This window comes from Grus americana, chromosome Z, assembly GCF_028858705.1.
Source record: "Grus americana isolate bGruAme1 chromosome Z, bGruAme1.mat, whole genome shotgun sequence".
Classification (NCBI taxonomy): domain Eukaryota; kingdom Metazoa; phylum Chordata; class Aves; order Gruiformes; family Gruidae; genus Grus; species Grus americana.
The window spans coordinates 26503500-26531314 of NC_072891.1; the positions used below are offsets into that span (position 1 = coordinate 26503500).

Sequence of the window (27815 nt, forward strand, 5' to 3'; positions counted from 1 at the left end):
CCTTAGAGGTTGCTGAATGTACCTATACGAGACTGATGCATTTTCCACCTTGTCCATGCTGAATAAACTTATGTGTTTCATTTCATTGTCATCCCTAGGAGAACGAAACAGCCTACAGGAGACAGAATAGTTGCAACAGATCACAAAATAATTAACCTTTACCCCCACGCCCCCAGAAGTTTATGACTAGTGTTATAAAGAATATTATTTTCTTTACTCTTTTATTGATGTATTTGGTTTAAAGACTTGTCGGATGGAATTTCAGGTTTTATGGTTTATGTGCTTGGTGTGAGAGTTAGCTTAGGGACAGCTACTTCTTACTAAGGTGAGTGCTGCCCTTTTTTTAAATATCTGGTGTGGTAAGTGACAGCTAAAGAGTTTTGTTTCATTTTTATGTCTTTATGCCAGCCGACATGTGTTTCTTTCTGCTAGTGAATTGAACCAATATATTCTGGGTATAGCTAGGGCCCCAAGTGATTAAAAACTCGAGTCACTCCTCTCAGACAAAAGTGATGTGAAAACCAGATGTAAATCTGTCCAGTTGCTGGAATCAAGTCATAGTTTGCACTGTGTAAAGCCAATGCATGTGCCTACACTTAATATTAAGAAGAACAAAATAAAGATATGTGGCTCAGAGTGAATGAAATATGAAAGTTGTAGACACACAGGAGGAGTTGGGCTACTGCTGGATGAGCAAGGATGAGCTGAAACCCTCTTGACACTGAGTGGTGGCCCTGCCACTCCTGCTGTTAGGAGCAGACTTCTTAATTCCCTGCATTGAGGTTTCTGCTGTTCCTCAGCTGGTTGGAGAGTTTTGACGCAGGGCAGTTTTCCCTGGCTGCAGGCGGTGTTGTTGGAAGTTGCCCATCTGCACCACCATCCTGTGTGCAGGCTCGGCTGGACTGCGCACAGCCCTCTTCTTCCTCCCCAGCCTTTCTTCTGAAATTTTTCCCAGCTGTACCCTGGTGCGTTAAACCACTTAAATTAGCTCCAGATTGCCCTGTTTAATGTGTGCCAGAGAAGTGATAGAAGGCGATCAGAGCAATCGCCCCTCAAGTAAACATGAAGGAAGAGGAGGTACGGGATATTAGGAAGGAAAATGTGGGTTCTGGGTACAACCCTGAGGCTTTAATGCCTCATTTGTCTCTGCAGTTTACATGTAATTCTAAGTTTTGGCAGCTGCATATCCCTGCAAATGTTGGGTTTTTTTGGTGTGAGGTCAAAGTAGTCATTTCTTCCCTCCCTCTCAAAAGACAAAACTGGAGAAAAATGAAAAAATTATCCCCTAAGGCTGGCAAGCTTCTCTGCAGGCCATGCACACCTTATCGCTTCTGCTGCATCTGAAGTCAGGGACATCTTTTCTTGTACTTAGCTCTGATCAGCAATCGATGTAAAACTAGTTTTCTGCTGGCTTCTGTCCTCATGTGTTGGAATTGGATCCTTTTTTTTTTTTTTACCTTACAGCTGCAGGCTAAAGTACAAAACCAGTATGTCTGAGGTCAGGTATTTTCCATACATCTGGAAATATGGATGCATTAGTTTTGGCTGATGGCTGCTTATACAGGGTGCCTGTAAGCCTGTAAGTAACAGTGGCCTGACTTCCTGCTTTTTTTCCTCCAAAAGCTTCTATAAATATGCCTGCTAATTAGATCCATAATGTTGTTGGGATAACAGCACTAGGCTTGTTCTAAGAGAGTCACGCTGCTTCCAGAAGCAGAGGAAGAAACCCAAATGTATTCAAAATAAACTTCCGAATGCTTTTACTGAATAAAAACACCTAGATGTTGCCAGCTATTGGACAGTCTCTGCACTTAGAAAATTTAATGCTTGAAATTCAGTGCTTCCCAGCATACATGTGGTCATTTGTCAGTGCTATCCAGTCCTCCTTTTATTGTCTGTCTGTCTGCCATATGGACATATCTCTTCTGTTTGGTATGGAGAGGGAGGGGATGCACTTGGAAACTAAACATTCTTCCAAGTTACATTTACAACACATTTATTTTATGTGGAAAGATGGAGCATATAGAAGGGACTCCGTTGTTCCTTTTAGCAAAGAGAAACCACCTTGCTTCCACTTTTGTCTTCACAAAGCAATTAATCTATTAATCAGAAGCTAGAAATTGGAACAATTACCAGGAACTATTCTTGACTGTATTTCCCTTTCAAACATTTTATGCACATACTTCGTGCTAGATTACATGCAGTTGATGGCTTTAGTATGTCCGCAGACTTTAGTTTCAGGAGTAGCAGGAGCATCAAAAAATTTCTTTTTCTTATTATTTTGAAGGTGTTTTAATTTGGTAATGTATTCAAATACCCAAATCTGCGTTATAAAATCAAGCAGAGTTGGGTTTTTTCCTGGTCTGTACTCACTTTAAAAATATCATGTGGCTTTAGACAAGCCTTTCAAACAAAGCTTGGCATGGTTTACGTATCAGGCAGATGTGTGCTAGATCAGCTTACTGCAGGGGCCCATAAGGAGACATTACAGGCTATGGGAGTTTTCTCTTGCAGCTTCAGACAAATTCATCAATTCAAAAAAGTATAAGCTTAAGCACAGGTGGAAAACAGAAAAAAAAAAAAAAGCTGAGGCATGCTAATGGTGGATTTGAAAAGTACTGTAGACACAGTAAGAGTATTTAGCAAATATTTCATAACTGTTTTCAGGAAAAAAGGAGGCCTATGTGTTTGTAGCCAGGAGCCAGAAATGTTAGGCTAGATCTTTAGAGACTCTAATGTTTGGTTAAAGTTATTAAGCACCAGTACATGATAAATGATCGGTGAATGGAGTTCTGATATCTAATTGTATTTGTATGATCCTTGATGCTTAAAGTTAAGTTTTCTTCTGACTTTGCCCTTGCAGGCTTATTACTTCAAATGCTTTCTTTGTGCTGTGTTCTGAATAGGATAAAAAAAGTGGTTGCATAGTCAAATATTTTCTTGGCACAAAGCACTTGATTTTTTTCACTTTTTGTTTTGTTTTGTTTTGACTGGTTCCTAATTGAATACTTCCTTTAAATGTTGGTTGGTTGTTTCTTGCTCTGTGGATACACGAGTTATATCCATACAGATCTGTTAATCTTTGGATGGCTATTTTTGAAAATGAACTTAGGTATCCAAGAGAAGTTATGTACTTAAATTTATTAACCTCATTACCATAAAATATTTTGCATGTTGATTTTTTTGGTGATATCAAGCAGTTTTGGTCTTTTGTTACTTACTGCTAAAATTTGTCTATGCAGAATTTCTTGTGCTGTGAGACTACAATGCAAAGGAGTCCGGAAATACTTATCCTATTGGATTGTTGTGCTGAAAGAGGGGGGGGTATTTTCTTTTCAGACTGTTATTTTTTTAACAGGAAATAATTAATTACTAATGTATTTTCCAGAGTTATTGTTGTAAATATTTTCCGTAATCTTGGATCAGTCTTTGTTCTACAAATGCCAAACACAATTGTTAAACTTACTGTGATAATTAGGATTACTGGGACACAAGGGATTACAGTTCTGTCATTGTAACCAAGGTTGTATCACAAATTCAAACTCTCTAGGTTTATCATCTTAAGAGAATGGAAAGTTTAGAATAAATAGACGTTTACAGTTTATGTAAACCATGCATATTTTAATGAGGTACTCTCACTGTCTAAAACAATTTGCACACTAAATGTAGTCTAACTTATGAGTATCTCCTTATTTCGACTAAGAAAATACAAAGACTAAAAAGAAATAATGGAGTTAAAGCTGCTTAATAACAGCAGCAAATACAGTCCTGGATGAATCTGTGGAGAAATTCGAGGAAGCCCTCTCAGAGGAGCTTGTCTAGAACAACTTGCCAGGCACATCAATGGGACCGCAGGATGTAGCGTAATTGTGGTTATATGAAGAATGCAGCAACCTGAGTGATCACATAAGAGACAAAAAAAAGATGCTCTGTTAAAAAAAAAAAAGGTTAAAAGTTACTTTGCTATATTATAATTCAAATAAGACCCAGTGTGTTAGAAGAAAATAAGTAGCTGTACAACAAGGCACGCTGTTGCTTTTGAATAATATACAAAAAAAAAGAAAAATTATTTTCTGTATTATTTACAGTTTTTAATTTACCCACTCTAGTCCTACGTAAGAGCTAGCAAAAAAGCAGTGAGGAAAATCTTTAAAGTGAAGACCAGTTTCTGGCCTATTTGCAGAGAAAATAGTACTACTATTCTAAAGCATTAGTGTGAGGCAACATCATGAGCAGAAGCTGCTAAGACAGTGTGTGCAGGTAGCAGAAGTCACAGAAAAGAAGTCACTCGGGCCACTTGTCCACATGGTGAAGAAAGTTATTGTGTTGGTCATACCGTACTTAAGCATTCCTTGGAAACTCTTCTTATAGTGTTGTTCCCACCATCCAAAAAAAACCCCAAAACACAGAAATCTCTTTATAGCTTTTAAAATAAATTGTTCATTCCACTACTTAGGCGATAATGATTTTTGTGGAAAATCTTGGGGAGATTAAGCTTAGTTTCTTAGAAAACTGGCCATATACAGTATTACAGGACTTGTTTCCATTTAATTTCTTGTCCCAGCTATAACTTTTGAGCCCATTGATCAATATAAACTAAATTTGTCAGAGGAGTGAGCTCCAACGCATGAAGATTTAACAAATCTATTAATGCTATTAATATTGTCCCCGAGTTCAGTAACCACTGTGGACTTGTCTTAGCAAGGGGTGCTTACAGGCAAGATACACTTATGATCCTGAGAAGGACATTTGTCAGGGTTCATTCTTACTTAAGTCAACACTTTTGGCTTTTGTGGTTTTCTGTTGTCTAATGAGATATAAATCCCAAATTAAGTTTTTCCCAAAGTTGTATCTATTGCCAATGTGAGTTATCTTCATAGTATGAAGCAGACTGTTGCTTCAGTTCCAGGGTAATTCAATAACAAAGTGAGTCCATCTGAAGACTTGAATCCATGCTTCTTTAGTTATTGCCCTCAGAATTGTTTCATTGCTGTTTTTTGTTGTCCAACTGCTCTTCAAAGAGGTTTTAGCCATTAAACTGTTTACTAGTTACGTACATCCCACATCACTGAATATATATACTGCCCTTGTCAAAATGTTTGGCAGCTGGCAAGTCTTCAGAGAAGTGTTTGAGAGAAACAGAAGGGCCTCACTGTTTAGTTTTGTTTATTGATTCCTTTAACAACTCCTGCAAAACATCTTTGACAGTTTACAAATTACAGATTTAACAAATTAAACTTTCTTATGTATATGACAATGAATATTAATTAAAAAAGCAGATGTTTGTGAGAAGAAAACATTGCCCTTCATTTTAAAAGGCATATTCAAGATGCACAAGCTTTACTTCACTTTTCTTTGCTTATGTTAAAAGCTTTTTATTAAATTAAATAAACCTAAAAAGCACCTTTCCTCTTCATTAGCTTTGACAGAACCATAGAATCGCAGAACAGTTTGGGTTGGAAGGGACCTCAAAGATCATCTAGTTCCAACCCCCCTGCCATGGGCAGGGACACCCTCCACTAGACCAGGTTGCCCAAAGCCCCATCCAACCTGGCCTTGAACACTTCCAGGGAGGGGGCATCCACAGCTTCTCTGGGCAACCTGTTCCAGTGCCTCACCACCCTCACAGGGAAGAATTTCTTCCTAATAGCTAATCTAAACCCATCTTCTTTCAGCTTAAGGCCATTACTCCTTGTCCTGTCACTACACTCCCTGATAAACAGTCCCTCTCCAGCTTTCCTGTAGGCCCCTTCGGGTACTGGTAAGCCACAATTAGATCTCCCTGGAGCCTTCTCTTCTCCAGGCTGAACAGCACCAACTCTCTCAGCCTGTCCTCATAGGAGAGGTGCTCCAGCCCTCTGATCAGCTTCGTGGCCCTCCTCTGGACTCGCTCCAACAGGTCCATGTCTGTCTTGTACTGGGGCCCCCAGAGCTGGATTCAGTACTCCAGGTGGGGTCTCACGAGAGTATTGGGGGAATCACCTCCCTCGACCTGCTGGTCACACCTCTTTTGATGCAGCCCAGGATATGGTTGGCTTTCTGGGCTGCAAGTGCACAATGCTGATGGCTCATGTTGAGCTTCTCGCCCACTGACACCCCCAAGTCCTTCTCCTCGGGGCTGCTTTCAATCCATTCCTTGCCCAGCCTGTAGTTGTGCTTGGGATTGCCCCAACCCACGTGCAGGACCTTGCACTTGGCCTTGCTGAACTTCATGCAGATCGTATGGGCCCACCTCTCCAGCCTGTCAAGGTCCCTCTGGATGGCATCCCTTCCCTCCAGTGTGTCGATCACACCACACAGCTTGGTGTCGTTGGCAAACTTGCTGAGGGTGCACTCGATCCCACTGTCCACGTCGCCGACAAAGATGTTAGCACTGGTCCCAATACCGACCCTGTGAGGAATGCCACTCGTCACCCACAGTCACCTTCTGTTTTTTGAAAGCAGATTATATTTTCTGATTTTCTGTGTGGGAATTGTGTCCTATTGTCATCCAAAATGTTTTGGGAGGGAGGTATTACAGATTTTTGTTGTTTCAACTTGCTCCTTTAAAGTGCCTTAATGTGAATAGCATTGTATAGACTTTAAGATGGATGACAAAGTGATTAGATGTAAATAGGTGTATGAGAGTGAAAGAGCGTAGAAATAGTCCTATCAGAAATGATTTTTTTCCTGAAGGCATATTTGGGTAGTTGCTAGAGTTAGTAGGAAACGATTTGATTTTTTTTGCAGGTATTTTAATCGAAACAGAAGTTCTTACTTCAAAATTTTATTTTTGCTATAGTAATGCATGGTATTTACTGAGGATCAACTTTGCCAGTACTTTGAAAAGTATTCAAGGGATTAGGGTACTGTGCATGACTATTTGGAAGACAAAAGTTATTTCATCTGGAGAGCTTTATATCAATCTATTTTATCAGGATGCATGTCACACAGATACATTCGTATGGAGAAGTTAACATAAAATGTGGTGGTGATTTGGGTTTGGAAGCACTGCATTGGTTTTGAGTGGGATTTAGACCTACTAATTTTGTTAGTGTCAGTTCCGATGAAAATATTCAATGTGGCAATTTTTTTTCTTTTTTGAAGATACATTCAGATCCTATCAGATTCCTACTCCCTGGATACTGAAGGACAACACAAAATTAGAGGATAATTATGCTACTTACATGAGTCATGTAAATTGGCAGAGAATGATAATATTAGAGATAAGTCTGGCTTTTGTACCTAGGGACTCTTTTGACCAGTTCCTGACCCTCAGAAATATTTATTGCTCTTAAGAAACTGTTCTACCTGTGACTACGTGTTTCCCTCAGCTCGGACTGTTGCAGGCCCCCTTCCTCTATGCTTACAACTGTCAATGCACTTCCTTTTCTCTTTAGGATGTTTGCTTTCTCTTCCATAGCAGGAATGACACCTCTTCCCAGTGCAGCATATCATTGGTGTTTATGATACAATTACTACATTATACAGATTTCTCCATAGTCCACAAGGCTGATGTTTTTTCAAGGGTGCACAACTTTCATCGAAACAACCTTCTAAAGTAGCCAGGATGCTTCTATTTCTCTTTTTTATTGTGTCATTTCACCATTTACCCTGCATATGTCTGCTGTGCATTCTTTCATTGGTGGTGGTAGTGCCTGCTACGAACTCTGTTTTGGCCCAATCTTGTATCAGCAAGAATGTCTCTCCCCAGTGTTCCCTTTCATTGTTACAAATTTCAGCTTGTAGAAGAAAATTCCATCAGAATGGAAAAAAAAGTATCTCGATACCCCTCTTCTTCAAATAACACAGAATGATGGGAGTGGTAAAAGCACTGTGAGAAAATAAAGGTAGCTAAACACCAATCAAAGCAAGCCAAACGAAGCAAACAACAAAGCTCTTTAAAAATGTATGATGCTTCCATTTAAGAAAACAAACAAAACTGAATAAATTAGCTAGGTAACACTTATGCCAAGTACCATAATTTCTAACTATAGCCTTATTCTTTCCCTTTCATCCTTTCTTTAGGGACAAGAGCTGGTTTGTTTTATGATTTTTCTAATGCACATAGTATGTTGTGGGTACTACTGAAGTCTAAATTATATAGATGTAATTACCAAAATGATTCTTACAGATAGGAAAAATATGCTTACTGCATTTTCCAGACTATTTCACTATTATTTTTAATGAAAATCATATTTGATGTTTGTCTCCAGGAAAGAGATAATTGAAGTATCATGCTTGGAGGAGGCTTGTGTTTTCAGCTGAAGTAGCAAGGCTGAAGCTTTAATAATAAGAAATGTTATAAATCAGGGCCTCTAGCTGTAGGTACTTTGATTCCAAAAGCTTTGCTCTGGAGACTGTCTGCTGAGATTAGGTATTAGGATGAATCATGGAGAGAAACAGTTGCAAAACCAGATGATAAATCATTCAGAAAATACTGTTTTGAAGTGGATTTAGAATTGGATATGAAGCCAGTGTAGAACATGAAGCAACAATGATCCTTACCTAAGTGGATATTAAGTGTGTGTTTTAAACTACCTGGAGTTTCTGTATGGACTTTGGACTTTGTTCCATATTTGAGATACTTTGCTAAAATAGCCTGAGGAGTCAGTAAGGAATAGCTTATTTGAGAGAACATGAGAATGGCTGTACTTCCACAGACAAAGGATCCACCTAGCCAAGCATCCCCTCGCTACAGCAATGCTGGTAGCATGTGTCTAGGAAAGAGTATTGGGACTCATTCCACCAAAATTTTTTGAAAACTTTCGAATCTTCAGCAATTTGTGGCTGAAGAGATTCCTGAGACAGAGGAACTATCAATTATTTTTTCATCTTTAGCTTCTCCAGTGGCTTTCTGAACCCATGCAAGCTTTTATCATTAATTGTATACATCCACAGCTGTATCTTTAGGGGAAAAGTATCTGAATACACACACACACACACACACACAGAGCAGGTACCCATTTTGTCTCCTATGGTCTAGACATACCCTTGCAGGTAAGACCGACTAGAACCCCAGTTACAGTCCTGTAGTGGTTGTTCATGTCTGTCTTTCTGCCACATCTATACCTCATGCAATCAGTGGGTTCTTGTTTATTCCCTCCCCACCACCTTTGTTATTTAGTGGTTAGCTTAATATTTCATCAATATAGACTCCATTATGATCTTTCATTATTATGTAACTTGCTCGTCTTTAAGAAATTGTTGGTATTTCATAGAATCATAGAATCATCAAATGGTTTGGGTTGGAAGGGACCTTAAAGATCATCTAGTTTCAAGCCCCTGCCATAGGATCTGAAGTACTAGCTCATATTTCAGACTGTACAGAAGTAGTTCACTATAACTTTGAAAAATGGTGTCACGTATGTATAAACTTTCCCTGGCTGCTTGGATACAGTTCCTCTGTATTCCTCCCAGCCTACCTGCCCTTGCTTCCACCTTCTGTAGGCTTCCTTGTTGTGTTTGAGTTTGTCCAGGAGCTCCTTGTTCATCCATGCAGGCCTCCTGGTGGTTTTGGCTGATTTCCTCTTTGTTGGGATCCATTGCTCCTGACCTTCGAGGAGATGACCCTCGAACCTTGACCAAGACCAGCTGTCTTGGGCCCCTCTTCCCTCCAGGGCTTTGTCCCATGGTATTCTACTAAGCAGGTCCCTGAAGAGGCCAAAGGCTGCTCTCCTGAAGTCCAGGGTAGTGAGCTTGCTATGTCCAAACTGTGCTCTAATATAGTGTAGATAAGATAGTTCTTATTATAAGGCCACCAAAGGTTACCAGGTACTGAAATCTCTGTCCCATGAGTGTCCCTGACAGAAATTCCTGTTTACAGTAAGACTGGAAGGAATTGCTGAAACTGATTTTTTTTTTTTTTTTAAACCAGCGAGTGCTTGAATTCTCAGATCTCAGTGCTTGACATTGTTGTCTGAGAAATATTGGTAGCTAGTATTTGGTTGCCTGTATTTCATATTGAAGTCAATAAAGCTCTTTTTATTTACTTATTTTTAACCCAAGAGTGCCACACAAAGAAGTAGCCCTACTGGAGGCTTGTTGGGTCACAGAACACTATACTTTTCAAATAGTGCTCATTTTTCCAAGTGCTTCATTTAGCTTCGGCTTCTACCATTTAAAGTCTTCACAGAGACATGCACTAGTTTATTCATTAGTAGAACAAAAAGAGTCTTCTGTGTGCAGTAGAAAGATGTTCACAGTGGGGGTTTACATTGATCCCTAATTAATGAAACAGAAGGGAGACCTTTTTGTTGTGTTGTGGTTACAGTGAAGTTCTTCTGTAAGGTGTTGGACACATACTTCTTGTTTCTTCCCTCAGATTCCTGTTTTTAAATCAGAAAATACAATATAAACATGTCAAATTACACTGAATGTCAATCAACAACTATTATTTGAAATAATTTTAACCTTATTAAAATACAGAAAAACTATGCTTAAAAGTATTGCCATCAATGACTTCCGAGATCATTACAATAGGTTTGAACAACAACTGTACAGCAGTACTAAAAGTAACTTCAAAGAATTCTGTTAACTTCAGGAATCTGGATTTTATTCTAAGTGTGGAAGCTTGGCCAAAGACAGTTACAAAACTGTTACATGAGCTATCTCTAATTTATGTAGATATTTTTGAGTTACTATAGTCATGGTTCAATTTTTTTCTGTAACCATCGTATATGTTATTCTTACCAAACACAATAAATTCAGTGTATTTCTGAATCTCTTCAACTATTTTAACTAGATTAAACTCGTTTTGTTAGGCCTTTCTCCTTCCTCCTGAGAAACTGTCTGTTTTATGTGATATTACAAATCAATGTGGCTGCCTAAAAATCTAGGGGAAAAGTGGTTCTAAACTAGGAGTACAGGTATTGTCCTGACACTGGAATAACAGTTCTCCATTTTAAGTATGCCATACTGCTTTAGAGAACAATTATTCTGAGCACTAATGATGGCATTGATAGCAACTCTTCTTGTGGTCTGCAAAGTAGTTTTTAAAGTCTTTGATTCTGGAAGCCTTGGATGTCTAATGATATTTAGAATCAACGTCAGACGTTGCTCTTAACAAAGTCTTTCTAAATAATTGTCTTGTAATTTGGTATAATGTCTGCCTAGCAATAACTTTTCATTATAGTAATTTGTTAGACTCTGGCAAGAATTAATGAATGTTTGTTACATGCTCTGAACATGTGGCATGTTGTATGAACACTTAACACCACTATGCAAGTACTTGCATGACATGCCTATATTGTGAAAATATTTTTTCAAATGGGTGAATAAATGTTGTGAGGAGGATTCTTCTGTTTCTTTCCTACCAATAATTCCTTTTCATTACTTGTTTTCCAGATAATGGAGGACAAACTTTGGCAGGTGGGAATAACTGGCCGCTGAGAGGAAGAAAATGGACCCTCTGGGAAGGAGGCGTGAGAGGAGTAGGCTTTGTTGCAAGTCCTTTACTGAAACAAAAAGGTGTAGAAAGTCATGAACTCATCCATATCTCTGACTGGCTGCCGACACTGGTGCACCTTGCTGGAGGACATACCAATGGCACTAAGCCTTTGGATGGCTTTGATGTTTGGAACGCTATCAGGTAACTTGCATGTCAAATGACCGAGTCAGCATTCTGGTATGAGAAATATTTAATCACCCCAGAGAAGTGAGCTGGAACTGGAGTGGAAAATATTACGTGTTCCTTTCCCTAAATAAAGGGAAAGTGCTAAGTGCAGTTAATTTTGCTGTCCGTGAGATAATTATCCAGGTTGCAAATTAATCCCGGTCACAGATGCAAAACCTCCATACAGCTTTAACTGGGTACGTTGAATTTATCATGTGGACACAACAATGCACGAACATGGTATACTTTTTCAAGAATGCTCTGTGATCCAGAAGTACGTTAACTGATTTTTCACAGCACGGAGTACAAGTTAGCACATTTTATGGACCCAGCCTTGCTCTATACAGAGCCCAGTTGGGTGTTTCTGCAGTATGTATCTGGAATTGGATACGTGGGAAATCCAGGCAGGCATTAAACGCGCCGAGCGTGGATTCCACTTTGATGGTTTGTTAGCTCAGTACAGGCCCTGTCAGGCTGGCTCAAAGTGTAACCATTTGAATAGGTCTATATCATGCTGTCCAGTGTCTCAAAAAGCCTGTGAGGCTGAGTACAAAATTCTCCGGGTTCCTGAGAGTTTGTGATGTTGTGCCTGATTTAAGCAAGCCGGAGCACTCAGGAGCACAGTGCGGATGTGCTTAGATGGCTGGGAAAAAGCGGCAGCTTAGCTCCGGCTGGGTTGACACTCAGACCAAGCTAATGACTTTTACTGGGCTCTGTCTGACTCTGTGCACCTTTCATGCTGTCTGGATTAACTGGGATATCCCAAACCACATTGGTTCAGATAATGGAGAGTCTTCTGTGCATTAAAAGAAAAATGAGTTAAATCCTGTACATTTTTCCTCTGGAAAAGAATAATAAAAATGGTATGACATGCTGGATACTGTGGGCTCTGGGCATGTCTGAATACGTGCTTAGTACTGGTGCATTGGCCTCTGCAGACTAAGTAGAACAGAATGTAAAAGAACAAATGGAATCAGCGTTAACTGGTAAAGGTGATTTTTTCACTGGATCAAACTGTCAAAAGAAACCCCTTTGTGGTATCTTCAATTGAGATTTATATTCAATCAGTCCTTCATCTTTCAAAGCTTTTCTTTTGTTCTAATGTTCTTTTAGTCTGCTAAAATGGATTGCAAAGTCCTTAAAACATGAGTTTCTGCAGAATTTAAACTTCTGTGACCAACCCATAGTTTTGCAAAAATTGCATGGTGACATTGGTTTAAATTTCTTTGTTTCTTCCTCTTCTGTGCTCCATGTAATGTATAAATTGATGGGGCTAAATCCTATTGTTTATGTTCTTAGAAATTATATTTATTTTAATTGGTCTTTGAAAATAGTTTTACTTCACATAAGAATCATATAGGACGGACAGTTTAATACTGCTAAAGCAGACTAAAAGGAATAGGTATTCTATTTCCTACATACCGTTCATCTAAGAATTAGTGTTTTGTTTCTTTTGATAGTCTTGCTGTTTTTATAGTGGTCAGACAATATTATGTTATGGGTGTTATAACCTTTTGTCCCCTTCTCAGGGTTCCCACCCCAGCTTGCAGGAGAAATGTGGCTATTTATGTAGCAATTCCTGAATTTTCTGCAATTTTCTACATAGTGCATTACAATAAACATTGATTTTTGTGTGTCTTAATGTCCTACGCTGTGAATTACAGCAGTTAGTTCCCAAACAAGTGTGAGGAGGAGTGTCTGGGTTAGGGATTGAGATGAGAAATCGAGAGTTAGAGCAGGCAGAGTTGAACCTATCTACCCGTCCCTGGTTACCCCTATATAGACCTTGAAGTAAAAGAACCCAAAACCAAAAAAAAAACCAACCCCAAACTCAAAACCAAACCCAAAAAAACCCCAAAACAAAACCCCCACCCATAGCTTTAGTTCAGATTTGTTTTGTTTGTATCTTTAGTAGGATAACCAGTTTCGAAAATGCTAAGCTTGATTTTTTCTTAGTGCTGCCTCTGTTTCTGAGGTGGTGTGGAGTCGTTTTCTGTACTATCTGGAGTTTGCAGAGAGCTCGTGGCCTCATGCCCAGGTGTACTGTGTGGTGCTCTTCCAAGTGGAAGAAGATAAGGATGTGTATAATTGAGGCCAGGGATCATTAACTTCTGTGAAGGAATGGAAACTCCTCTCCAGCCAGAGACAGTAAAATGTTTTACATGCTGATGTTACTGTGGGAAAACTTTGCATCAGCAAGATCCTGGGATGCTCCTAAACCATAGACTTTTCTTCCAGCTACCAGCAGAATTCCTGCCTAATTCAAGTTCAGTTTCAACCAGGTATTTTTTGTCATGGACTGAGCTTCTCAGATCAGGTTACTTCAGCAGGAGAATTACACGTGGGGAAGGGTAGGTACAGCTGTGCATCCCCTGCACGCTCCAGCCACTTGAATTTTACCTCTTCGTGGAGGGACTGAATGCAACGTTTACTGGCACTGGTAGGCAATAGGTGACCTCCAGTATTTTCAGTAGTGCCAACTGGAGGGCCTCTGTCTGAAGCTGGGGAAAAAAGTCAGGTTTTTGTGAATTGTTAGGCTCCTCTTTGGCTGACCTTGCAGCTGAAATGTCAAATTTCACATGGTTTTCCCATGTACTCAGGAGAAATTAGTGTATTAAATTTCATGATCATAGTTCAAAAGGTCACTTGAATATTGGATAACAAACAATAAAGGCACAGTGCCCATTTGGTGACATCTGATGGAAAATTCAAATATGTTGCTCATAATGAGTGAAAGATGCTAGAATTCTACCTCGTTTGAAAAAAAGTAAATTAATAGCCAATCTCTATGTTAAATCTGTATTTTTTCAGCCCAGTTTAATACAAGTAGCTGCATATGTTTCTTGTGGGTTTTTTTTTTTTTTTGGTGGACTTCAATCCTAAGCCTACTGTTTCACTGTTTCATATGTGTGCAATCAGAGGGGAAAAGTTTGTAAATTTGGAACCTTGATTTAGATATTCAAAAGAATGTATGAGGCAATGCAGATAGATACTCTCAGAAGTCACAAAAATATTGGATCCACTCCAGTATCTGTCTGATCTCTGTCTATAAATGGTCAGTTTTCAAAGGATGTGTTCTTAATATGATATTTATATAATAAATACGAGTAATATAATTCTGAAAATAACTACATATAAATATATAAATTTTTAATATAGATCATGAAATAAATAATAAAGAAATTAGATATAACTTTTGAAATCCTAAATCTAATTTCTGAAATCCTAAACTAAAATGAACTTTCTGTCATGCTCTTAAGATGATTGGTAATCCAACTTAAGAATTGCGTTAACATGACACTGATTAATATTAAGTTCTTGTAGTAAATAGAAGTGCTGAAAATACATGTATACCACTCTTCGTTTTATGCCTCTTCTACTTAATTTTGACTTGAAGAACCAGAAGAAAGTTAATGGTTAGGAGCAAATGGCACGAAAATGTAAAGTTCAGGAGCACATGTTTCTTGCGGACAAAAATATCATCTTTTGCATTCTTTTTAGCTAGCTATACTTTAAGTTTCCTTCATTCAACACATGAAACTGGGGAAATACAATGTTCTTGTTCTCATTGTTTGAACTTCTTTTCTTAGGTAAAAATTTGCATGCTACTTAAAAGCTCTTTGACAGGGACTTTGAACTCAAAAGGTTGTCTGCTCTTCTGAAAGTGATCTGCTGACCTTGGAGCATAGGAAATACTGTCGCAACACTGTATCAATGAGAGACCTAATAGAAGAGGACTATGATTTTATTTAAAATAGAAATTGAAATACAGCAGGTTTTACTTGCCCTCTCACAGTCTGACACCCTCAGTCACCAGGAGGTGTGCGTCTGTGAAGCCTGCCCAGCAGCCAGGCGCCAGGGCAGGGATTTTCAAGCCATCCATCTGGCAGCCAGGCACCACGATGCTTGTGAGCAGATGTTAGGCCCAGGACCTGTTGTGATGGTGCAGAGGTCCAGGGACTCCAGCAATGGAGTCCCTCTAACATCTTTTGTGTTCTTCTTAAGTTGGTGACCATGCACAGGTCAAGGCCTTTTTGTACCCTTTTGGTGCTGCTTCTCTGTCCTGTCCCACCTCTGTGAGTCACCAGGTGCCATCAGTGTTTTGTCTCCAGATGTCCGTGCCCTGTGAAACTGGCCTAGATGTGTTGGGGTCTTGCTGACCTCCTAATCTGGGTGGTGTTAACACGGGCTGTTATGAGACCTGCTTCCCCTGCGGTGTGTTTGTGCTGTTGTCTCCACGCACAGACCTTCCCTGAATTTCTCCATTACTGGCCTTTCAGCCACAGTTTTCTACAGTAAAAGGTCACAAAAAAGCTTTTGCATGCAAAATTTTATTGTAGCATATCTTTAAAACAGTAGTTCCTAAACATTATTTTCCTCCAAGTATCTTTGGAATTAGATTTAACTTTCCCTTTAATGTCTCTAACTTCTTTTTGAACATAACTTAGGATAGTATCACTGTACCAACCCATTTTTGGATATCAGTCAGACCATTCCAATCTCAAGCATAAACCTTCTACATAAATCATAGTAGACTTCCCTTTTCTAATACCTTAGTTTACCAGGAGTAACACTACAATATAGCTGGAACCTCTAAAACCATATACATATTAGAAATTATAGCTGAAAATACAGTGATAATATCACTAATATATTTTACAAAAATAGTAATTGAGAATACTAAGAACAATTAATGGAAAACAATACTAAAAAGCAACTAGTCAAGGAATCTAAACTGTACTGCATGTTTCCAGGCAAGTATCTCAAAAGGCACTTGGTTTCTAAGAAACATCTGTTCTCCAGATGCTTGCTACTCTATTGAAATTGAGACACTAGGCAAAATAATTTTCCTTATGTAGAAATTTCCCCTGGTTGATACATTGCTTTGATATGTTTTGGTTTTCAGTGCTGAATATCTAGTATGTCTGTGCTCAGAAAAAGAATTTTATTTTGCATTAACAGGAAAATGGAAAACCAAGGTAAAGCACATGAAGCCGTAAGATAGGCACCAAGAGATTCAGGATACAATGCAGTCAAAATAACTAATATTTTCTTCAAAGCTTGTTAGCAAGTGTAGGCTTTCAAGTTTTCTTCATACATTTCGCAGGGCAAGTTTCAGTTATATATTTTTCTAATGTTGGAACTATCAGAATTGATTAGATGAAGCAAGATCGACTTGAATTCCTGCATAGCAAATGGTTACATTCATTTTAGGAATTAAACACCTGTTTGAAAACTATTTTCATTGTTGTGGTATAAATTAATGCTGAAGAAAGAGCAATCTAAAGCTGAGAGTAATGTTTATTTCTAACATATCTGAAATACAATTATTTTAGGAAAGCGTGTACAGATAAGACCCAGAGAAATACAATATATGGCAAGGTTATAAAAGCTCAGCTTTTGCTGAGTGACAGCGAGGATGTTTTTGTGCAAGGTAAACATATTTACCCTGAAAAACTTTGGATTCCTTCCCAAGGACACCATCTGCCTATTTAACAAAAACAACAAAAGTGAAAGATCACATGTAGATGTGTGCTTATGCTCACTAAGGAGTAATAGGTCTTTCTGTATGTTTTAAAAACTTTGCAAAGCAGAAGACAGAACGACGTTCTCAGCATAAACTAGCTGACTCTCATACCTGAGGTTGAGACTCTGAACTTAGTCTGTATGTTTCCGTCAAGATCTTCTTACATAGAGGATTTTTTTTTAAAAAACAATACCTTTTAACTGCTTAATTAAATAGTCAGTCAGACATGGTAGAATAACAACCAGACAAAAGAAAAAGTTCCTTATATTTAGGGAAAGGAGCAACATATTAGAATATTGGAGTCTAAAAATAAATATCCTAAAATTAGAGCATTGTAAGAAATGGTTGCACTGGAAGCTACTAAAATACAAAGGCAGGATTCCCTAGAGAAACTTACTGCTTTCTTATTCTACCTCTACCGGCTACAGTATATTCCTGATTCAAAATATCCTTGGCAGATGTCCTGTGGATCTGTTGTTGCGGCTGCATCTTTTGAGGGGACTGAGGTCAGCATGGAGCACGGAAGGAGGACAGAGTTTAGGCACAGGGAAAGGGAACTCTGCTACAAGTGCAAATTCTCTACGTGTTGTCCCCAAGACATTGCTTCTGTCTTCCTGATGTCCTTTTCTGTCAGCCAGCCGCTTTCTTCAATGTACAATGCCATTTTCTTTCCTCTGGCTATTGTTTTGTGAATAATGTATGCTGGTTATAAACCTCCATGTTGCAACAGAATTACTGGAATAACACCCAAACTGAACAAGCAGTTCAGTACCAGTTAATAGTGCTACAGAGCTTAATGCAGTAATACCATTAGCTTCAGGGAGTATATCTCATTATTATTTATAAATCACATTTCCAAGTTGCTAATACCAATATTCTATCCCAGAAAAAATGGATTCAATAAAAATTACAACAGCAGCATGAAAAACTTAAGTGAATACAGGTGTAATCTTTATATTTTGTGTCCTACCTGCTGTGCAATAATGTTCATAGGCATGTTTAGTGTACAGTATCCACCCTCCAAATTAAAAGCCATAAAGGACATTACCTTCAGTGATATGATAGTAATACTAGTCTGTTCAAAAAGCATGGATATCCTCAGTTCTGACTTTCTACCTAACGTGAATATTGGATGTATAAACAGGAGAAGCACAGAGGAGTAAGTTACTTTCTTCTGGTTTTGACCCTGGTGGAAGACACTCAATTATTGAGCATAGTTCTGGTGTTTGTTTTCATTCAAAAGGATACTGAAAAATGTAGATACAGCAAAATAGGAGTATCTTCCCAAGCAGTTACTGCAGTCATTCACATGCTATAAATTCACATACTAATTTAACTTGTGCTAACTGGTTCATGCTACTGTTACCTATGAACAGATGGCGAAAGGCACACTTGACCACAGCTGTAAATGGAGCATTTAGTGACAGTAAGAGTCTATTAAATTTAAGATAAAATTTGGTTAAATAAGGCCAGACACTCCTTAATTAAGAGTGTGACCACTATAGATAGTGACATGTACAGGACAACCAGGTGATCAGGTCCAGTCAGCATGGGTATATGAAGAGCAGGTCCAGCTTGACCAGCCTGATCTCCTATGACAAGGTGACCCGCTTAGTGGATGAGGGCAAGGCTGTGGATGTTGTCTACCTGGACTTTACTAAAGCCTTTGGCACCATTTCTCACAGTGTTCTCCTAGAGAAACTGGCTGCTTATGGCTTGCTCAGCCAGACTCTTCACTGGGTAAAAAACTGGCTGGATGGCCAGGCCCAAAGAGTTGTGGTGAATGGAGTTAAATCCAGTTGGGGGCCAGTCACAAGTGGTGTTCCCCAGGGCTCAGTACTGGGGCCAGTTCTCTTTAATATCGTTATCAATGATCTGGATGAGGAGATCAAATAAGTTTGCAGACAACACCAAGTTGGGCAGGAGTGTTGATCTGCTGGAGGGTAGGAAGGCTCTACAGAGGGATCTGGACAGGCTGGATCAATGGGCCAAGGCCAACTGTACGAGGTTCAGCAAGGCTGCATGCCAGGTCCTGCACTTGGGTCACAACAACCCCAATCAACCCTACAGGCTTGGGGAAGAGTGGCTGGAAAGCTCCCTGGCGGAAAAGGACCTGGGGGTGTTGGTCGACATCCAGCTGAGTATGAGCCAGCAGTGTGCCCAGGTGGCCCAGAAGGCCAACAGCACCCTGGCTTGTATCAGAAAGAGCACGGCCAGCAGGACCAGGGAAGTGATTGCGCCCCTGTACTCGGCACTGGTGAGGCTGCACCTCGAGTGCTGTGTTCAGTGTGGGGCCCCTCACTACAAGACAGACATTGAGGTGCTGGAGCGTGTCCAGAGAAGGGCAATGGAGCTGGTGAAGCCTCTAGAGCACAAGTGTTATGAGGAGCAGCTGAGGGAACTGGGGCTGTTTAGCCTGGAGAAAAGGAGGCTGAGGGGAGACCTTGTTGCTGTCTACAGCTACCTGACAGGAGGTTGTAGCCAGGTGGGTGTTGGTCTCTGCTCCCAAGTAACAAGTGATAGGACAAGAGGAAATGGCCTCAAGTTGTGCCAGGGAGGTTTAGATTGGATATTAGGAAAAATTTCTTCGCTAAAAGGGCTGTGAAGCACTGGAACATGTTGCCCAGGGAAGTGGTTGAGTCACCATTCCTGGAGGTATTTAAAACACCTGTAGCCATGGTGCTTAGGGACATGGTTTAGTGGTGCACTTGGCAGTACTAGGTTAATGGTCGGACTCAATGTTCTTAAAGGTCTTTTGCACCCTAAATGATTCTATGATTCTGTGATACCAGGGTGTGGGGGGAGTTAACCTTTCACCTACACTGTGGGAAAAACATTTTTGTGGCAGTTTTTATACAATGAATTAATATCACTGTAGGTTAATTATTGTACTTCCTCTGTATTAAATGCAAGGCTGTATTATCTGAATACATTTAATCTTTCATCTGAGCCTCCTTGTTAATTTTGTACTTATCCAAAATGTGTAGCATCCAGAAATGGTTTTAGAAATTAAACAGAACAATAGTAATTTTAATTAGTTGTTATTGAAAATTTTAAGTTACAGGTATGCATTGTTTAATTATATATTTTAAATATTAAAATAACAGCCATTTTTGAGGTTTCCACTAAGTTTTATATTACTTGATTTTTTTATTCTTAATGTCAAGTATTTTAGGGGTCCTGGCTGAATTTTTGACTCTTCCAACAAAGCTCTTTAACACAAAGAAAACAATTTATTTGTAAGTTTCTAAAAAGATGTGTTGAAGTTCACTGCCAAATAATAATATATTCTTTTGTCAAGATGTAGCCAAGGTTCTTTCTAATTATGTCTTCCTCCTCATGTTGTCCTTTAGAAGGAGTAAATTTCTTTTACTCAGTTTTTTAGTACTGGGATTTACTTAACTCAGAAAATTTATGCCTTAGTTTGGAGGCTCATTCCACACCATCCCTATGTAGTCAGTGGCTAGAAAACGAGGGATTTTTTTTTTTTTTCCCACAAGAAAGTGGAAAATCAAAAGTGGATTTTTTGAGGGGTAGCCAATGCCTCCAGTGTTTTTTGAGGCACCCAGCCAAAACGCTTTCAGCACTCTAGATGATGAGTCTTGTTCAGGTATGCAGAGAGAATAACAGGTGCCATGCCAGTTTACACTGCAAAATTTGGGTTTTAAACTGGATTATTGTAAACCCCTGCTTTACTAGGGCCAATTCTGTACTCTGTAAACTTCTGAATAATCCCAGTAAACACCAATGAACTCAGGGAAGACTGCTAGGGGCAAAAGCTGTTGCCACTGGGCTGGAAAAGAGCATTCAGATTACAGTTGATAGCAGTTAGTTTATGGGTATGAGCTCATTCTGTATTAGGATGACAAAAAGCATTAAAATAAAACACGCAAAATCTTAATGAGTTGTAGAAGGAAATTAACATTTCCTTTTGAAATCTTTTCTAGTGAAGGAAGACCTTCCCCCAGAGTGGAACTGCTGCATAACATAGACCCTATGTTTGTGGATGAATTCCCATGTGAGTATTCTACTGATTGTTCAAGACTTATTAAACATACAGTTTATCTTCTGAACACTCCTTGTTTTCCTTAAGTGAAGTATTTCCTGCTAGGTGAAACAAAATAGAGTTGGATGCCTTCTGCTTTTATGTAGTTTTTTTTACAGAGACAGCATCCCCCAGGTGCTGTGAGTACTTACTGAATCATGACTAACACACACTTCCTATCTCAGAGAGCTCTGAAGCACTGCTGAGTAATGAACAAAGTACTTTGGGACATGGAAATATTGAGAAGCAGCCATTTGCCTGAGGTGCACAGGGAGGCACACTGCCAAAAACGCCTGCTAAACCCTGTCTTCAGTGCTCCAGGCTGGCAGGTAGCTCCCAATGAACTTCTCGTTGTAGCACATACTGATACATCTATACAACATGACCTTGCAAATGGAAAACTTGAGTTTGTGAGAAGCTGAGAAGTTCCAAGCCTTGTGATTGCTTTTGTTCTGTAATCACATGGTTTGGATCTTTAATGCCATAATCACATGACTTAGAGCTTAAGTTTGCCAATTCTATAGCTCTTTAAGCACCATCTGTTTTATGATTCAACAGTATTAGTTTGCTAAGGACTACAAACTTTTCAAGCAGAGATTTTTTTCACGCAGAACATTGGAACAGGTCCTTTCCAGTGTTTTAATACCATTTCTGTATTAAATAAAGCAGTAAATCCAGGAAGAGGAAAAGTAGCGCAGTGGGGACAATGATCTGTTGCCTGCTAGATACAAGTTGTGCTGTAGTAACTGGATGGAAAGGGTAAGGTGGCCTTTTGCAATGCACATCTGGTTCTGCGATGCTTTTCTCGGAGCAGTACTGTGCCTATCTAGTGCTGCCTGGAGAGCTCTGCCTGCAGATAATTCCTACATACTGATGGAATTAAGGTGTAACTACTTCAATTTCCCTTCAAAGGATGTTCAGTGAGTCGTAGCATTCCTGTGTGATATTATGCCCTGATGTGGTATTCTCAGGCATACGCCAGAGACCATCTTTTTCTTGTGGGAACTGCCATGATTGAGCTCAGCAGAGGTGTTTGAATAGACGAATTCCCGATGTGTACATAGAAGGGGGACAAAGCAGAAGAGGTTTTCAGGAGCCTGAGCTCCAGAAATACTTCCCTGGATTGTTTCCATGATGACATACTCTGATGATATTTCACTGTTTGCTACATATAGCACATCTTTACTGTTTGTGTGTGTTGTGTGAGATGTGGGCAGGAAGCAGGGCAGGTGGGCAGAAGCTGTAGGAGGTGGAACTTTTATACTGGATGAGATGTGACTTTTAAGCATCGCGAGCAGAGGTAGGGGTATGCGTGCCTGTAAATTCACAATGTTTTTCTGTACCTTTCAAAACTGCAGTCATTAAAAACAAAAATGTACCTCTTCACTCACATGCCTTTTATGCACCATATAGGGTTTCCCTGTCTCTTCTCAGCAAAGGCCTATAGTTTTGGCAAGTTACTTTGTGCCACCTGTTTTATTTTCTCCCTTAATAGCACTCTTGGTCAGGAACAGGTAGAGTTGACCTCCAAAGTAGTATGCCTTACGTTTTTCCCAGTTTTGATTTTATGATACCATTCTTAAAGGATATGAGAGTAAGTAATTGTATTTCTGATACGTTTGGCAAGATATATCACTTTTATACATGACAAAATATACATTAAACTGTGCTTTTGCAGATCACTGTTCTTTTAATTAATGTACTGTTTCTAATGCAACGGATCATGTTAATTTATAGTCCACTGTTGGGGACAAGAAATCCAGCTTTCTTTGTACCTCATCTATTGTCATAACGTGCTCAATTTCTTGTAAGTTAACTGGAAGTTGGAATGCTTTTGTGCTTTGCAGAATGAGTCATTGTATTATTTATGATTCTGTTTTTGACCCAGCGAGTGAAATTATGCTTTGTCATATAAGGACTAAAATTTCTAGTTAGCGATCTGAGTTATTAGGAGGAGCTGTATATGTATGTAACTCTGCTGATTTCTACTTAGTGTCTGATTTTCATTTGTGCAAACTGAGTAATAAGTTTAGGATTAATATCCATATAAATGATATCGGTGTCTCTATTACGGATACACAAAGGGAGACACAAAGCTTGTTATGTATAAGTACTTTCATATTTTCAGCAATCATGGCTCTCTTTGTGTTTAAAAAAGAAAAAAGTATCTTAAAATAAACTGCCCATACAATCTTCCTACCACCAAGGTGGTAAACTGTGTGACACTCTGGAGTCTTGCTCTTTCCTTGACTGTTTATTGTTTCCTTGTCTTAACCATTTTGAGATCAGAGTACTCTTTTGCCTATGGTGCTAAAATATACGTATGTATGTTTTGCTGGGTTCTTTCTCACCTCCTGTGTAGTCTTTGGCTTTCTTTATGCCCATCTTGGCCTTGTCCTAGTCTACTTAAAAAATCACATCACCTAAATCATCTTTTGTCAGATGAAGTATTCGTGTTATACTAATACTTTCTTTTTTGTAGAAATTGAATTAGAAAATAAAATAATGACTGGAAGATACAGGTTAGCCAAATATTGGGGGTTTCAGAGTACTGTGGAAGAGCAAAAAGGAAATTAAATCTCAAGATACTGTTAAACATAACCAAAAAAACTTTCAGAAAGTTGCAGATAATCATGCGAGTTCTTATCATAATATTATTGAGGAGTACACTGTACTGGTCTAGTTGTGCACATGTAGGGCATTAAGTTATTGTTGTACTTGCACTCAGTGCAGGTTCAGCGCTCCTGAACTCTTGAGTGATTTTGCATATAATATATACATTCTTTCAACATAATATTTTTATTTCATGGATGCATTTATCTTCATCTCTGTCTGAATAAACTAATACTGTATATTTTTAGTAGCATGAATGATGGGATGCCTCATGTAATTCATTGATTTTTTTTTTACTGAAATAGCAAAACTGAGCTTTGTTCTGTTCAGCATTTTTACACCAAAATAAGCATTCTTTCAGGGAAGAATTTGTGCAAAAGACGTAATTAATTTAGTGCCAACTCAACTGTTACAGCCAAGTATTCAACAGAATGTTAAGTTAAAGGTAGGAAATGCTATCTTGTTTGCAGAGCTAACTATGTCTTTGCTGCTGTGTTTTGTTAGAACTGACCTTGACCTGCATGTTTACCACTTGTGGGGTAACATCACACAACTTTTCAAGTTCTCAGACTGAGCGCTGGTTTCTAACCCCTGGGCAGCAGCCAGGGTTACTCCAGCAGATCTGATGAATCTACTGATCAGCATCTACTTAAATTTTTTCAGGAGCTCATGTCCAGTGGTAAATACTATAGCCCTACAGCAGTCTTGTATCAAAGTACCATACTTCTGTCCTATTGTTAATGCTAAACAGTGTAAGAGGGAAAACACTGTAAACTAGTTTGTCTGCAGTTCCATTTTATGAAAAAATGCTGACAGGTCTTATTTCACTGACTCCTTCAAGTAATTGTCTTCTCTCTCAGAAGGCAGACTTCCTTTGTTCAAATATAAACCCTTCCAGTGGTCTGAAACATATTGTAGTGTTTTAGACTGTAATTCCTCATTTGTTGTCTTCAGTGCTCTCTGTCCTGTCCCTGACCGCAGACTTTGCCCACAGGCTCCCTCTGACCTGTGGCAGTCCAGTGGAGTGGTTGGGGTTAAAAACAATCTTTTCTCTCAATGAATGGGTCTGGTTTGCAATGCAGACCTACAGCAAGGAGTCGGTGGAGTGGAAAAATAGCGTGGGATCTCCAAAAACGAGGATGGGGGGCGGGTGGGTTGCAGTCGTTGTAGTGAAGGCAGTCTGGTGGTGAGCTATTGCCAAGATGGCCAGCCTGTCCTTTCCCTTTCTCCCATCCTTTCCTCCTTCCCTTGAGTTGGATTTGGAAATCCCATGGCGATGAGTCTTCTGCCAGATCCTGGGTGGCGGGGGAGAAAGGAGGAAATGTTTCTACCACATCAGCCAGCTGAATCAACTTGCCCTGCAGCTGTATGACTGGGAGCGGGGTGGGGAGGAGTGTGTGATTGGTGGCGGATGGAGGGACTGGCCGCAGGACCTGGCAGCTAGATCAGCTCAGGCCACTGGGGAACCTCAGCCGGAGGCAGTAGTTTCATGGCGTTTAAGCTAGCGTAGGTCACTGCTGCTACCAGAGAGGAAATCCTGCCTCCCACAGTGCCTCGCCCACGCTCCCCTCTCTCGCTGGTCACCAAAACCACTCACAGAGCCAGGCTATCAACCAGGTCAGGATATTGGTTCAGATTTTAATAAACCCCCCTTTTTTTAAATTCGGATGTATCTTGGATATATAGCCAAGCACTTGTTTTGGCACAAAAGATAGGACTAGAAGGAATTTCGGAGGACAGGTGAGACTGATTCTGTTGGCTCTGAAATTAAACCCTGAGGTTTCCATTTCATAATATGTGATGAAGCAATCCAGCAGGTTTCTGCTGGGCATGTGTTTCGTTTCCTTCCCTCCCCATTCCCAGCTGTATGCTCCTGATATTTTTTTGCATCCACACTGGCACTCCTCAATACCTCCATGGACCAATCCAACTTGCTAGCCTGCTTTTCCTCTGTCAGGTGTGTTGAATCTGCTCATTGAAGGGGTTGATGGATGCCAGAGGCAGCACAAGGTGGGAGCGAGGAGGGCTGTGTGGTTGGAAGCGGGGAGGCAGAGCCAACCCTCCTTGCGCTGTCTGGCTGCTCCTGGAGCCAGAGCCCCAGGGGAAGGAGTGGAGAAGTACACCTTCTGGTTGGACCTCGCTACGCTAAACCAGTCTGGTGAGCTCTGCAGACGAAGATGGACCCAGGCTCCTCAGAGGTGGTTGTTCCTCTCCCTCCTTGCTAAAAGCCATCACTTTTGTCTTTCTCATTGTTTCTCCATCACCTTGTTGATTATTTTCAAAAGTGATGAAGGTATGTCTCAATTGCTGGGTCTCAGTGTGGATTTGTAATTTATTAGAGAGTTTGCAATTAAATAAAAGCAGAACATTGATATGAAAGATCTGCTGTCTTCTAGGTTGGGGTCTGAAAGATTCTTATTGTACGTTAGTTTTAAGAGTTTGGTAGTAAAATAGGAAAGCTAAAAACAGAAAGCTAAAATTATGTTGAAACACAGTATCATTTTCTCAGTAATGTATAGGTTAAGAAAGTGCAAATAAAATTCATAAAGTAACTTAAAAGTTACATAAATCAAAATTCTGATTTACATGTGTTGGAAGGAAAAAACCAAAATTGTTTTGCCTCATTTTTGTGACTTTGTCTTTAAAAAAAAAAAGCAAAGCTGTTGATGGTTTGGCAGCTGTGCGGGTGATGTCAGCTCTTCCATTGTGAAAGATCTGCTTTCTTTTAGACAGCCTTATGGCATTTAATCAAGTTTTGGTGATTCAGCTGAATTAAAAACCAACTGGATTTAAGGCTAAATTCCCCTAACTGCTAAACCAAACATATTTCTGACCACACAGTCATTGCTAGATGGCCTGTCTTGAGGCTGTATTGAAACTTTATATCCCACAGAAGGCAATTTTATTTTGAGAATCAGGACTAAATGACATGGTGAAAGGAAATGTACCCTTTAATTCAGAATTGTTAATCAGAATCTGTCAGTACACACTGTATTATTTTTTAATCTGGCTTGCTAAAGTTATTAATGAATTCGATGAATTTCACAAAATCTTGTAGACTACACATGTAGCATCACTTTCTCTTCAAAAAGATTTTAATTTCTTTAAATTAGAAAGATGTATTCAAAATAAATATGTTGTTGGGTGGGGCTGGTTTGGGCTGAAAAAACTTTTACCTTCATTTAAAATTCCAGACTTAACCATAAACTAAAACTTCAAAGACGTAATAAAATAGTAGGCTACTAATTGTAGTTAATTTATTTTTAAGATATCTATTCATAGAGGCAGACATCCAAGACAGAGAACTTGTAAAAACATTTTGTGATTTTTCTCCAAACTTTTATTTGCCTTGAGCAAAATTAATCAAACTTTACATTGCTCTCCTTGACATTTGAAAAAAGGCATTACCTCATATGTTGCTCTATTAATTGCCAAAAAAAATGATTGCTTATAAGGGGCTAGATCTGCTATATGCAGAATGAACATATGATATATTACAATAGAGAAACCATTTCAGTTCTGGGACTGATGTATCATTCATGGGCACTAAAATTGCATTATAATGGCTGTAGCATTATATATTGTATCCATACATATACCAAAATGATTCGTCTTGATTAAGGAATAGATACTCTAGGCTCCTTTAGGCCCCATTTATTACTTATTTTGCCCAAGTGAAAGATGATTCCTGACACTTTGCAGGCCAGAAGTAATTTCTTCCCCAGTTTTATTACTGATGATCTAGCTGGTTCAAAATTATTTAAAAAAAAAAAAAGTGAAAAAACAATCCCTGGTAATGGAGTTATTCGGTAGCAACAGAAGATGCAGGTATGCATGGATGCATGCGATGTGTGGGTTTCGAATGGTACAAATATACTCCATGTCTGTGCCAGGCTAAGACCCGGAATCCACTCTCGGGGTCAAAAATGTGCAGAAAAGCAACCAGTATGGTTAGCTGACTGAGCTTACATACTGACAGCTGGAATGGGAGAATGGTCAGGAATGAGGAAAAAGACATATGTTCTTTGCTTGGTCGA

General features: G+C 39.3%; 1 protein-coding gene across 1 annotated transcript in view; it reads left to right on the plus strand.

Annotated features, from left to right (window-relative positions):
- The window catches only part of ARSB (arylsulfatase B), a 69592-nt gene that overhangs the window by 23588 nt on the left and 18189 nt on the right, over window positions 1-27815 (plus strand). The window contains exons 5-6 of the mRNA XM_054811054.1: window positions 11326-11569; window positions 21068-21138. Coding sequence (XP_054667029.1) covers window positions 11326-11569; window positions 21068-21138 — 315 coding nt within the window. The remainder of the gene's footprint in view (window positions 1-11325; window positions 11570-21067; window positions 21139-27815) is intronic.